Source organism: Macaca thibetana, chromosome 8 (genome assembly GCF_024542745.1).
Source record: "Macaca thibetana thibetana isolate TM-01 chromosome 8, ASM2454274v1, whole genome shotgun sequence".
In the NCBI taxonomy this organism is placed as follows: Eukaryota; Metazoa; Chordata; class Mammalia; order Primates; family Cercopithecidae; genus Macaca; species Macaca thibetana.
Window position 1 is genome coordinate 39,345,831 of NC_065585.1, and position 15,335 is coordinate 39,361,165.

Genomic DNA, 15,335 nt, shown 5'->3' on the forward strand with positions numbered 1-15,335 from the left:
AAGACAGCTAAGAAAGTCACCCAGAGGTGTCCTACAAGGTTTGTATCACAGGTGCTGAAAAACTATGATTCTCAGTCCCTAGTTTGTCCCATGCAAGAATGTACCTAAAATTATTTAAAGTCAATAGAATTCTGTACATTCAATTAAATTCATTTTTTTAAAAAATATGTTAATTAGAATGCTATGAAATGAAACCAAAAATAGCTGGCATACAATTCCAAATTAAATGGGAACAGTTGCCACCTTGCTATTAAGAGAGGGCCTTAAAAACCTTATTTGTTTTTCAGCCTATTTTTTCTTAAGGGATTTTAAAACATAGTACTAAAAGTAGTTTTATGTCATAAAAACCAGCTAAGCTGTTATGACGCATCTTTCGGAAGTCAAGAATATTTTGCTGATCCATATTTAAAAGTAAACATCCCTGAATTGTAATTTTAATTGGATCTATCAATAGAATAGCTTTATTTCAATTCAGCAAATACTTATATTTATGTACCTATTATTTCTTCCCTACCATACAGGAAACACTATGGTCAGTTTCCAAAGATTGCTTGACACTAAAGCAATAAATGACAATATTCAAATGGTATTGAGACTTTCTTTTGAAAATAATGTGCTTTTTTAAAACCTCAGTCGAAAACAAATAGAATGATTTGGTCTGTGGTCAGAGCACTGAATTTGTCAGAAAAGAATTAAGACCCAAATCTTTTGAGTAAAATATGCTGAGTATAAGTGGCATAAGATCACACTGGTTGACCCAGAAAGTTTGATTTTGATGTTATAGATAGCTACAGATAGATAGATATAGATGTATACATGTAATGCATATATATTTATAAAAATAATAGTCTTCTGGAGCCACAGAAGAAACAAAAGCAGCATTTACCACTGTGTGAATTCAGGTGCATTTCTAGAGCTCGAGCATTTGAAAAGCTCTTGGTGCACTGTGGGAAGGGGCACAGGCTGGAAATCTGATGGGCACTGTCTTCATTTTCCTCTGACACTGGAGCAGCTTCTCTTTGCCTCCCACTGCAGTAGTACATCAAATGGGCCTGCAGGTTCCGCTCACTCCGATACCAGATGCCACAAGACTTGCAAGGGAATATATCCTCTGCAGGGAAAAACACAGAGACACATTTGCTGCTGTCCATTTGAAACCAACCATGGGTAAAGCAGCATGTAGTTCAATTTTTCTCAGACTCTGCTCTCAGGTCCTGAACTGGGCAATCGGACAGTGATGAGTAACAGTCTTTGGTGTTGTTCTACAGCAGAGGACTCGGCTTTGAAAGAAATGTTATACTCTGCAATTTAACTTCCCAGACTCTAGAAAGAGGACACTCCAATATTTAAAACACAAGATATTGATTTTATTTTGTTTTATTTTTTCTGACAGATTCTCACTCTGTCACCCAGGCTACAGTGCAGTGGTGCGATCTCAACTCACTGCAACTTCTACCTCCTGGGTTCAAGCAATTCTCCTACCTCAGCCTCCCAAGTAGCTGGGATTACAGGTGAGTGCCACCATGCCTGGCTAATTTTTGTATTTTTAGTAGAAACAGGGTTTCTCTATGTTGGCTAGGCTGATCTCAAACTCCTTACCTCAGGTGATCCACCTGCCTCAGCCTCCCAAAGTGCTGGGATTACAGGTGTGAGCCACTGTGTCTGGCCTAAGATATTGATTTTAAATTATATTTATGGTTAGAAAAAATATACATTTATAGTGATATAAATTATCTGATTGATTAAAAGGTAAGGATGTAATGGCTGAACTAATGTTAGCCCTGATGCCAACCCCTGACACCATTTTTTTTTAACACAGTAATTACGGAGTGGCTACTATATGCCCAACTCTGTGTTGAGCTGGGTATAAAACAAAATGAAAGATGAAACAGCTGGCCTTAGGAAGCATACAGTCTCCTCCGGTTGATGGACATGTGGTCAGCTAATTACATTACAGTCTAATTACTGTTCTGATGGAGGTATCTGAGGAGTGCCCCGGGGCATGGAAAAGAGGCTGATGTCAGGAGTGGAGAGAGGAGGAGGTTAGAGACAGATTTAGAGGGAAGATGATGAGCTCAGCCTGAGCTGAGGTGTGAAGGATGAAATTAAGCTAGTTATGTGGAGAAGAGGGGTTGGATCATCCTGATCAAATGAGCAGCTCAGGGAAAGCCATGAGAGCCTGAGAGAGGGGCTGGGAGGCTGGGAGGCTGGGAGGCTGTTCTGTACTGTTGAGTTAAGGAGCATGATAGGGCTGGGAGAGAAGAGGCTGTAGGAGGCAGGGATAGACTGAAAGAATTGCAGGCTCTCAACGAGTTTTAGATTTTGTCTTCATGATTATGAAGCATCACCGAATCATTTTAAGCAAGACACTGACATAATCAGATATTATAGAATCACAGCAGCAGAGTCTAGTTTTGAAGGTAGTGAATTTGGAAGAAAGACTTTTGACTGGTGGGAGGCAACTGCAGTACTCTTAAGAGAAACACAACAGTGTTTGAACTGCAGCTAATACTGGTACCTTATTTATCAGGTCATGCTATGATGTGTCATGTTCATGTGTTCGCTCATGGAAAATCTCTTCATGTGTGTTTTGTCCCCCTTCATCCATCTATAGGTGAGGAGACTGGTGTTAAGTAACTTGCCCATCCATGACCGCATCAGTGGTTGAAATGGGATTGGAATATGAAACTACCCTCATTCCCACCCTAATTATCATCACTAAATGAGGTAACCAAGCAGAATGTCTCAACGCAAGCACATACTTTTTATTTTACACTCTAACCGGCTCTCTACCCCTACTCATTATACTAATCTACACCTATAATAACACAGGCTCATTGAATATCACACTACTAACACTTATAGACCAAAAACTAGCAACCACTTGATCTCACAACCTTACTTGACTAGCATGCATAATAGCCTTTATGACAAAAATACCCCTATATGGCCTACACTTATGACTTCCTAAAGCTCATGTCGAAGCCCCCATTGCAGGATCAATAGTCCTTGCCGCAGTACTCCTAAAACTAGGTGGCAATGCATAATACGACTCACTTCTATCCTTAACCCTTTAACAGAGTACATAGCCTATCCATTCCTTATATTATCTCTATGAGGTATAATCATAACAAGCTCAATCTGTCTTCGACAAACAGACCTGAAATCACTGATCGCATACTCCTCCGTAAGCCATATAGCCCTAGTAATCGTAGCCTCCCTCATCCAACCCCCCTGAAGCTTCTCTGGTGCAATTATCCTTATAGTTGCCCATGGACTCACCTCCTCCATATATTTCTGCCTAGCTAACTCAAACTACGAACGCACCCACAGCCGCATCATATTACTGTCCCGAGGACTTCAAGTCCTACTCCCATTAATAACCTTTTGATGGTTCACAGCAAACCTTGCTAATCTTGTCATTCCCCCTACCATTAACCTACTCGGTGAGCTCTTTGTAATCGCAGCTTCATTTTCTTGATCTCATATTACTATCATACTTACAGGATTCAATATACTAATTACAGCCCTCTACTCTCTCCACATGTTCGTCACAATGCAACGAGGGACACTTACACACCATATAATCAACATAAAACCCCCCTTCACACGAGAAAACACATTAATATTTGTACACCTTGCCCCAGTCATTCTTCTAACCCTTAATCCCAACACCATTCTAGGACTTACTCCCTGTAAATATAGTTTAATCAAAACATTAGATTGTGGACCTAACTATAGAAGCTTACTACTTCTTATTTACCGAGAAAACTTGCAAGGACTGCTAACCCATGCCCCCGTACTTAAAATTACGGCTTTCTCAACTTTTAAAGGATAACAGCTATCCACTGGCCTTAGGAGCCAAAAACATTGGTGCAACTCCAAATAAAAGTAATAATTATGTGCACCTCTATCATAATAACAACCCTCGCCTCCCTAACTCTTCCAATTTTTGCCACCCTCATTAATCCTGACAAAAAACGCTCATACCCAAACTATGTAAAGATAACTATAATATATGCCTTTATTACTAGCCTTCTTCCAATAACCCTATACATTTTCTCAAATCAAGAAACAACCATTTGAAGCTGACACTGAATAACAACCCAAACATTAGATCTAACACTAAGCTTTAAACTAGACTACTTTTCTATAATATTTATTCCAATCGCACTATTCATCACCTGATCTATTATAGAATTCTCACTATGATACATAAACTCAGACCCAAACATCAATCAATTCTTCAAATATCTCCTCATTTTTCTCACTGCCATACTAATTCTAGTCACCGCCAACAACCTTTTCCAACTCTTCATTGGTTGAGAGGGTGTAGGAATCATATCCTTCCTTCTAATCAGCTGATGGTACGCTCGAGCAGACGCCAACACAGCAGCCATCCAAGCAATCCTATATAACCACATCGGCGACATTGGTCTTATCCTGGCTATAACATGATTCCTCCTGCATTATAACTCGTGAGACTTTCAACAAATACTGGCTCTAAACTCCAACTCAAATCTCCTTCCACTAGTAGGCCTTCTCCTAGCAGCAACAGGAAAATCAGCTCAATTTGGTCTTCACCCCTGATTACCCTCTGCCATAGAAGGTCCAACCCCGGTCTCAGCCCTACTTCACTCCAGCACCATAGTTGTTGCCGGAGTATTCCTACTTATTCGCTTTCACCCTTTAATAGAAAGCAACACACTAATCCAAAACCTCATACTATGTCTAGGAGCTATTACTACCCTATTCATAGCCATCTGCGCCCTCACACAAAATGATATCAAAAAAATCGTGGCCTTCTCCACCTCAAGTCAACTAGGTCTAATAATAGTCACTATTGGTATTAACCAACCACACTTAGCATTCCTACACATCTGCACTCATGCCTTCTTCAAAGCTATACTCTTTATGTGCTCTGGATCTATTATCCATAACTTAAATAACGACCAAGACATCCGAAAAATAGGTGGTCTATTTAAAACAATGCCCCTCACCTCAACTTCCCTAGTTATTGGCAACCTAGCACTCACGGGAATACCCTTCCTCACAGGCTTCTATTCCAAAGACCTCATTATCGAAGCCACAAATACGTCATATACCAACGCCTGAGCCCTATCTATTACTCTCATCGCCACCTCCCTAACAAGCGCCTACAGTACTCGAACCATTCTCCTTACCCTAACAGGACAACCCCACTTCCCAATCCTAATAAGCATCAACGAAAACAACCCCGCCCTATTAAACCCAATTAAACGCCTCATAATAGGCAGTATAATTGCAGGATTCCTTATCACCAACAATATTCCCCCTACCTCACTTCCCCAACCAACAATACCCTCCTATCTAAAATTCTCAGCCTTATGCGCAACTGCCCTCGGCTTCCTAACAGCCCTAGACCTCGCCCTTATAACCAACAAACTAAAAGTAAAAAATCCATCACAAATATTCAAATTCTCCAATATACTAGGATACTTTCCCACCACAGTCCATCGTATAGTTCCCTATCAACACCTACTTATAAGTCAAAATTTAGCCCTTCTCCTATTAGATTCAACGTGACTAGAGAAATCTATACCCAAAATAATCTCACAAACACATATTACTGCTTTCATAACTGTAACTACCCAGAAAGGCATAATTAAACTCTACTTCCTCTCTTTCCTCATTCCCCTTACCCTAACTCTACTTCTAATAATATAGCCTATTACCTCGAGTAATCTCAATCACAATATATACACCAACAAACAACGTTCAACCAGCAACCACCACTAATCAACGCCCATAATCATACAAGGCACTCGCACCAATAGAATCGCCTCGAACTAACCCTGATCATTCCCCCTCAAAAATCGCCCAACTACCCATATTATTAAAATTAACCACCACCACTACTCCATCAAAACTTAAAACCCATAAAATTAGTACTACTTCCATTATTAATCCCACCAAAAGACCCCCTAGAACCTCAAACCCTGAGCCTCATGTCTCAGGATACTCTTCAATAGCCATTGCTGCAGTATAGCCAAAAACAACTATTATACCCCCCAAATAAATTAAAAATATCATTAAACCCATGTAGGCCCCCCCATAATTTAAAATAATTACACAACCAATTACACCACTAACAATCAACGCTAAACCCCCATAAATGGGAGAGGGCTTAGAAGAAAAACCCACAAACTCCATAACCAACAATACACTTAATGTAAATAAAATATATGTCATTGCTTCCATATGGACTTTAACCATAACCAATGATATGAAAAACCATCGTTGTATTTCAACTATAAAAGCACCAAATGATTCCAATACGCAAATCTAACCCAATCATAAAAATAATCAACCACTCCCTCATTGACCTACCTACCCCATCCAACATTTCTGTGTGATGAAATTTCGGCTCACTTCTTGCAACCTGCCTAATTCTACAAATTATCACAGGCCTATTCTTAGCAATGCACTACTCACCAGACACTTCCTCTGCTTTCTCCTCAATTGCACACATCACTCGAGACGTAAATTACAGCTGAACCACCCGCTATCTCCACGCTAACGGTGCCTCCATACTCTTCATCTGCCTCTTCCTGCACGTAGGCCAAGGCCTCTACTATGGCTCATATCTTCTCCTAGAAACCTGAAACATTGGCATCATGCTTCTACTCATAACCATAGCAACAGCCTTCATGGGCTACGTACTCCCATGAGGCCAAATATCATTCTGGGGGGCAACAGTAATCACAAATCTACTCTCAGCAGTCCCATACATCGGAACCAACCTTGTTCAATGGGTCTGAGGTGGGTACGCCATTGATAACCCCACTCTCATACGATTCTCCACCCTACACTTCATCCTACCCTTCATTATCGTCGCTCTCACAACCGTACACTTACTATTCCTACACGAAACAGGGTCGAACAACCCTTGCGGAATTTCCTCTAACTCAGACAAAATCACCTTTCACCCCTACCATACAATTAAAGATATCCTAGGTCTAATCCTCCACCTCTTTACTCTAACAACATTAACATTATTTTCACCCGACCTTCTAAGCGACCCAGATAACTATACCCCAGCCAACCCACTAAGCACTCCTCCACATATTAAAGCAGAATGATACTTCCTATTCGCATACGCAATTCTACGATCTGTGCCCAACAAATTGGGAGGTGTACTAGCACTCTTCCTATCAATTCTCATTCTAGCAATTATCCCCATACTCCACAAATCCAAACAACAAAGCATAATATTCCGCCCACTCAGCCAATTCCTATTCTGACTCCTAGTTACAATTCTACTAACCCTAACCTGAATTGGAAGCCAACCAGTGACCCAACCTTTTATCATCATTGGCCAAATAGCATCCACAATATACTTTATCACTATCCTAATCTTAATACCGCTGGCCTCCCTAATCGAGAACAACCTACTCAAATGAACCTGCCCTCATAGTATAAATTAATACACTGGCCTTGTAAACCAGAAATGGAATATTCTCCCCAGGGCAATCAGAAAGAAAGTACTTAACTCTACTGCCAACACCCAAAACTGGCGTTCTGACTTAAACTACTTTCTGTATTTTATGTTGTACAAGCCCTACAGCATAACTTTAGTACTAACCTACCTTTAATGCCATTATGTAATTCGTGCATTACTGCTAGCCAACATGTATAATATATAGTACTATATATGCTTAACTGTACATAGCACATGTTTTTACATACGTACCTAATCCCCTTAAAAGACATGCTTACAAGCAAGAACTCTAATGAATACTTCAACAGTAACACATAACACACTCCCTCAAAGTCCACACATTTCCCCCATGGATACCAACAGAACTAGCCCTATATTAATCGTACATAGTACATTAAATTGTTCATTGGACATAGCACATACCTATTAAAAAATCCTCCTCACCACGGATGCCCCCCCTCACTTAGGAATCCCTTGTTCACCATCCTCCGTGAAATCAATATCCCGCTCAAGAGTGCTACTCTCCTCGCTCCGGGCCCATAACTTGTGGGGGTAGCTATAATTGAACTGTATCCGGCATCTGGTTCTTACCTCAGGGCCATAGCAATCAAGATCGCCCACACGTTCCCCTTAAATAAGACATCTCGATGGATCACGGGTCTATCACCCTATTAACCAGTCACAGGAGCTCTCCATGCATTTGGTATCTTTTATCTCTGGTCCGCACGCAACCCCATCGCAGAATGCTGACTCCCACCACATCCCGTCCTGCCGCGCCTGCCTTTGATCCCTAGTCCATGACGTTATTAATCGCACCTACGTTCAATATCCTAGCCCCGCATAACTACCAGTAAGGTGTTATTTAATTCATGCTTGTAGGACATATCGATAATCAACTCACGACACCACTCCCACCACACCACAAAACCACAATAAAAATTCCATCAAAACTCCCCACCCCCATCTCTGACCCCCACCTAAACCCACTTTTGCCAAACCCCAAAAACAAAAGCCTCAATTTGCCCGGCCAGAGCTTATATTTTTTTTCTTTCTTTTTTTTTTTTTCTGAGACGGAGTCTCGCTGTGTCTCCCAGGCTGGAGTGCAGTGGCGTGATCTCGGCTCACTGCAAGCTCCGCCTCCCGGGTTCACGCCATTCTCCCGCCTCAGCCTCCCAAGTAGCTGAGACTACAGGCGCCCGCCACCACGCCCTGCTAGTTTTTTGTATTTTTAGTAGAGACGGGGTTTCACCATGTTAGCCAGGATAGTCTCGATCTCCTGACCTCGTGATCCACCCGCCTCGGCCTCCCAAAGTGCTGGGATTACAGGCTTGAGCCACCGCGCCCGACCCAGAGCTTATATTTTCATCTTTTAGGTGTGCACGACTCCAACTGCCATCCCCTCAACTAATATAAATTTACTTCACCAAACACTCTTGACAGCAACCCAGGGCCCCTTTCCTTCCACCCCCCGCCCCTCACATTTGCCTACCCACTACCAAACCAATACCTCTCCTACTACAACCCCAAAGAAATCACTCCATAGTCATACCCATTTACTCGTTTATGTAGCTTAAATCTACCTAAAGCAAGACACTGAAAATGCCTAGATGGGCTTGCACACCCCATAAACAAATAGGTTTGGTCCTGGCCTTTCTATTGGCTCTTAGCAAGATTACACATGCAAGCATCCCCGCCCCGGTGAAGACGCCCTACAAATCACTATGACCAAGAGGAGCAAGTATCAAGCACGCACACGCAGCTCAAAACACTTTGCCTAGCCACACCCCCACGGGAGACAGCAGTGACAAATCTTTAGCAATAAACGAAAGTTTAACTAAGCTATGCTATAATAAGGGTTGGTTAATTTCGTGCCAGCCAGCGCTGTCATACGATTAACCCTAGCCAACAGAGATCGGCGTAGAGAGTGTTTTAGATCTGATACAATAAAGCTAAACTCCATCTAAACCGTAAAACCCTAGCTGATGTGAAATAAACTACGAAAGTGGCTTTAAAATTTCTGAACACACCATAGCCAAGGCCCAAACTGGGATTAGATACCCCACTATGCTTAGCCCTAAACCTCAATAGTTAAAACAACAAAACTACTCGCCAGAATACTACAAGCAACAGCTTAAAACTCAAAGGACTTGGCGGTGCTTCACATCCCCCTAGAGGATAAATCGATAAACCCCGATCTATAAACCCCGTTATATAACCCCGATCTATAAACCCCGATAAACCCCGTTCTATAATCGATAAACCCCGATCCACCCCACCCTCTCTTGCTCAGTCTATATACCGTCATCTTCAGCAAACCTTGATGAAGGTTACGAAGTGAGCGCAAATGCCCTCCCCGCAAAAACGTTAGGTCAAGGTGTAACCTATGAGATGGTAAAAAATGGGCTACATTTTCTACCTCAGAAAACCCCACGATAACTCTTATGAAACCTAAGAGTCCAAGGAGGATTTAGCAGTAAATTAAGAATAGAATGCTTAATTGAACTAGGCCATAAAGCACGCACACACCGCCCGTCACTCCCCTCAAATATATTTAAGGAACATCTTAACTAAACACCCTAATATTTATATAGAGGGGATAAGTCGTAACACGGTAAGTGTACTGGAAGGTGCACTTGGATAAATCAAGGTATAGCTTAACATAAAGCATCTGGCTTACACCCAGAAAATCTCAACACCGCTTGACTACCTTGAGCTAACACTAGCTCTAAGCACAATCAACACTAACACCAAACCAACATATACCAAACCATTCACCTACATAAAGTATAGGCGATAGAAATTTTAACCTGACGCTATAGATACAGTACCATAAGGGAAAGATAGAAAACCATCCAAGCACAAAATAGCAAGCATTAACCCCTGTACCTTTCGCATAATGAATTAGCTAGAAATAATTTCACAAAGAGAACTAAAGCCAAATTCCCCGAAACCAGACGAGCTACCCAAAAACAGCTAAAAGAGCATACCTGTCTATGTGGCAAAATAGTGGGAAGATTTCTGGGTAGAGGTGACAAGCCTACCGAGCCTGGTGATAGCTGGTTATCCAAGATAGAATCTTAGTTCAACCTTAAGTTTACCTATAGAACCACTTAATCCTCCTGTAAACTTAATTGTTACTCTAAAGAGGGACAGCTCTTTAGACAGTAGGAAAAAACCTTATATAGAGAGTAAAAACCCCAATTACCATAGTTGGCCTAAAAGCAGCCATCAATTAAGAAAGCGTTCAAGCTCAACATCAACTATCCAAAAAACCCCAAACACATAACTGAACTCCTCACACTACATTGGATTAATCTATCACCCTATAGAAGTAATAATGCTAGTATAAGTAACATGAATACTTTCTCCACCGCATAAGCCTAAATCAGACCGAAAGCCTCGCCGATATTTAACAGCCTAGTATTGATAAACATAAACAAGCCCATACTACTTTCACTGTTAACCCAACACAGGCATGCATTCAAGGAAAGGTTAAAAAAAGTAAAAGGAACTCGGCAAACTTAACCCCCGCCTGTTTACCAAAAACATCACCTCTAGCATTACTAGTATTAGAGGCACTGCCTGCCCAGTGATGCACGTTTAACGGCCGCGGTACCCTGACCGTGCAAAGGTAGCATAATCACTTGTTCTTTAAATAGGGACTCGCATGAATGGCAACACAAGGGTTTAACTGTCTCTTACTTTCAACCAGTGAAATTGACCTGTCCGTGAAGAGGCGGATATATAATAATAAGACGAGAAGACCCTATGGAGCTTTAATTTATTAATGCAACCAGGAATCATACAAACCTACGGATTTTTAAATCTCTACACCTGCATTAAAAATTTTGGTTGGGGTGACCTCGGAGCACAACCAAACCTCCGAAGAATCCATGCCGAGACCACACAAGCCAAAGTGAACTAACATTTACAATTGATCCAATAATTTGATCAGCGGAACAAGTTACCCTAGGGATAACAGCGCAATTCTATTCTAGAGTCCATATCGACAATAGAGTTTACGACCTCGATGTTGGATCAAGGACATCCTAATGGCGCAGCAGCTATCAAGGGTTCGTTTGTTCAACGATTAAAGTCCTACGTGATCTGAGTTCAGACCGGAGCAATCCAGGTCGGTTTCTATCTATTCTACATTTCTCCCTGTACGAAAGGACAAGAGAAATAAGGCCCACTTCATAAAGCGCCTTCATTACATAAATGACCTAATCTTAATTTAGCAAAATATTATACATCTCACCCAAAAACAGGGTTTGTTAAGATGGCAGAGCCCGGCAATTGCATAAAACTTAAAACTTTACAATCAGAGGTTCAACTCCTCTTCTTAACATCATGACCACGATAAACCTTCTACTCCTCATTATACCTACGCTAGCCACCATGGCGTTCCTTACACTCGTTGAACGAAAGTTACTAGGCTATATACAACTACGTAAGGGGCCCAACGTTGTAGGTCCCTACGGACTACTACAACCCTTTGCTGATGCAATAAAACTCTTCGCCAAAGAACCTCTAAAACCCTCAACATCCACCACTGCTCGCTATATTACCACACCCGCTCTAGCTTTCTCCATTGCCCTCCTCCTATGAACCCCCCTCCCCATGCCCAACCCCCTAATTAACTTCAACCTAGGACTCCTATTTATCCTAGCCACGTCCAGTCTAACTGTCTACTCCATCCTATGATCCGGATGAGCATCAAATTCAAACTACGCTCTAATTGGAGCCCTACGAGCCGTCGCCCAAATGATCTCATACGAGGTCACCCTCGCCATCATTCTACTATCAGTTTTGCTAATAAGTGGCTCATTCAACCTCAACATACTCATTACAACACAAGAACACCTCTGACTTCTCCTGCCATCATGACCACTAGCCATAATATGATTTACCTCCACACTAGCAGAAACAAATTGAAGCCCCTTCGATCTCATAGAAGGCGAATCGGAACTAGTATCAGGCTTTAACACTGAATACTCCGCAGGTCCATTCGCTCTATTCTTCATGGCCGAATACATAAACATTATCATAATAAATGCCCTAACAACCACAATTTTCCTGGGCACATTCTACCCCATCCATTCACCAGAACTATTCACAACATGCTTTACCATTAAAACACTCCTCCTAACTTCCTTATTTCTCTGAGTCCGAGCAGCATACCCCCGATTCCGTTACGATCAACTTATACACTTATTATGAAAAAACTTTCTCCCACTTACACTAGCACTCCTCATATGAAATACCTCAATGCCCATCGTAACCTCCAGCATCCCCCCTCAAACCTAGAAATATGTCTGACAAAAGAGTTACTTTGATAGAGTAAATAATAGAGGCCCCAACCCTCTTATTTCTAGGACTGCAGGCATCGAACCTACCCCCGAGAACCCAAACTTCTCCGTGCTACCTCTCACACCCTATCCTAGAGTAAGGTCAGCTAAATAAGCTATCGGGCCCATACCCCGAAAATGTTGTCACACCCTTCCCATACTAATCAACCCACTAGCTCAACTTATTATCTACACCACGGTAATCACAGGCACACTCATTACAACACTAAGCTCACACTGATTCCTAGCCTGAGCAGGTCTAGAAATAAACATATTAGCCTTTACTCCAATTCTAATAAAAAAAACAAACCCCCGCTCCACAGAAGCCGCTACTAAATATTTCCTAGTACAATCTACCGCATCCATAATCCTCATAATAGCAATTGTTTCCAACAACCTACTATCAGGATACTGAACAATAACAAGTCACACCAATCAACTCTCATCCCTAATAATAACAACCGCCCTTGCCATAAAACTAGGAATAGCTCCATTCCACTTTTGAGTTCCAGAAGTCACCCAAGGAACACCTCTGGCCTACTCCTCCTCACATGACAAAAACTGGCCCCCATCTCAATCATATACCAAATTCACCCATCGATCAACACCTGCATTCTCCTAACCCTCTCAACCCTATCTATTATAGTAGGCAGTTGAGGAGGCCTCAACCAAACACAATTACGCAAGATTCTAGGATACTTTTCAATCACTCACATGGGCTGAATAACAATAACACTAACATATAACCCAACTATCACAATTCTCTACTTAACTATATATATCACCCTAACAACCACCATATTCTTAACCCTCAACCTAAACTCAAACACCACAACTCTCATGCTATCTCACACCTGAAACAAATCAACCTGTCTAGTACCACTAATAACATCTACCCTCCTATCCCTAGGAGGCTTACCCCCTCTAACCGGCTTCCTACCCAAGTGAATCACCATTCAAGAACTCACAATAAACAATAACTTCGTCATCCCCTCCATCATAATCATCATAACCCTACTCAACCTATACTTCTACATACGCCTAATCTACACTATCTCCCTAACACTATTTCCCACATCCAACAACACAAAAATAATATGGCAATTCGAAAACACAAAACCCACACTCCTTATTTCCCCACTCATTATTGCCTCCACCCTCTTACTACCAATCTCCCCCCAAGCCTGTCTATCCCCTAGAAATTTAGGTTAAGCAAGACCAAGGACCTTCAAAGCCCTTAGCAAGTAAAATTACTTAATTTCTGAAATACATAAGGACTGCAAATGCCTGCTCTGCATCAATTGAACGCAAATCAATTACTTTAATTAAGCTAAGCCCTCACTAGATCAATGGGACTCGAACCCACAAAAACTTAGTTAACAGCTAAACACCCTAACCAACTGGCTTTGATCCACTTCTCCCGCCGCAGGGAAAAAAGGCGGGAGAAGCCCCGGCAGAAACTTAAAACTGCTCCTTTGAACTTGCAATCCAATGTGAAAATCACCTCAGGGCTGGTAAAAAGAGGGTTAGACCTCTGTCTTTAGGTTTACAGCCTAATGCCTACTCAGCCATTTTACCTTCCCTCCTTTCTATTCCTACCTATGCTCATCAATCGTTGACTATTCTCAACAAACCATAAAGACATTGGGACCCTATACCTGCTATTTGGTGCATGAGCTGGAGTCATAGGTATGGCTCTGAGCCTTCTCATTCGAGCTGAACTAGGTCAACCCGGCAATCTGCTAGGCAATGACCATATCTACAACGTTATTGTAACAGCTCATGCGTTCATTATAATCTTCTTCATAGTCATACCCATTATAATCGGAGGCTTCGGGAACTGACTAGTGCCCCTAATAATTGGCGCTCCTGATATGGCATTCCCCCGTCTAAACAATATAAGCTTCTGACTCCTTCCCTCCTCTTTCCTACTACTAATGGCATCAGCCATAGTAGAAGCCGGTGCCGGAACAGGTTGAACAGTATATCCTCCTTTGGCAGGAAACTTCTCTCATCCAGGGGCCTCCGTGGACTTAATCATCTTCTCTCTTCACCTAGCAGGCATTTCCTCTATCTTAGGAGCCATCAACTTCATCACCACCATCATTAACATAAAACCTCCAGCAATATCCCAGTATCAAACTCCCTTGTTTGTCTGATCAATCTTAATTACAGCAATCCTCCTACTCCTCTCTTTGCCAGTCTTAGCCACCGGCATCACTATCCTACTAACAGATCGCAACCTCAACACTACTTTCTTTGATCCTGCTGGAGGAGGAGACCCTATCCTATACCAACACTTATTTTGATTCTTCGGCCACCCCGAAGTCTATATCCTTATTCTTCCTGGATTTGGGACAATTTCCCATATTGTAACTCACTACTCTGGGAAAAAAGAGCCATTTGGGTACATGGGTATAGTCTGGGCTATGATATCAATTGGATTTCTAGGTTTTATTGTATGAGCTCATCACATGTTTACAGTTGGTATAGATGTAGATACACGG

The 15,335-nt window shown here is 41.8% G+C and overlaps 1 protein-coding gene and 1 pseudogene across 5 annotated transcripts in view; one reads left to right on the forward strand and one right to left on the reverse strand.

Annotated features, from left to right (window-relative positions):
* The window catches only part of ZFPM2 (zinc finger protein, FOG family member 2), a 503,464-nt gene that overhangs the window by 4,729 nt on the left and 483,400 nt on the right, over nt 1-15,335 (reverse strand). For 4 of the 5 annotated variants that reach the window (XM_050802222.1, XM_050802221.1, XM_050802224.1 and 1 more), the window contains one exon: nt 887-1,111. The exons of the other annotated variant lie outside the window; for it this stretch is intronic. In XM_050802222.1, the coding sequence (XP_050658179.1) occupies nt 887-1,111 (225 nt within the window). The remainder of the gene's footprint in view (nt 1-886; nt 1,112-15,335) is intronic. 5 annotated transcript variants of the gene reach the window in all.
* LOC126961653 (NADH-ubiquinone oxidoreductase chain 5-like) lies at nt 3,868-5,856 on the forward strand (annotated as a pseudogene).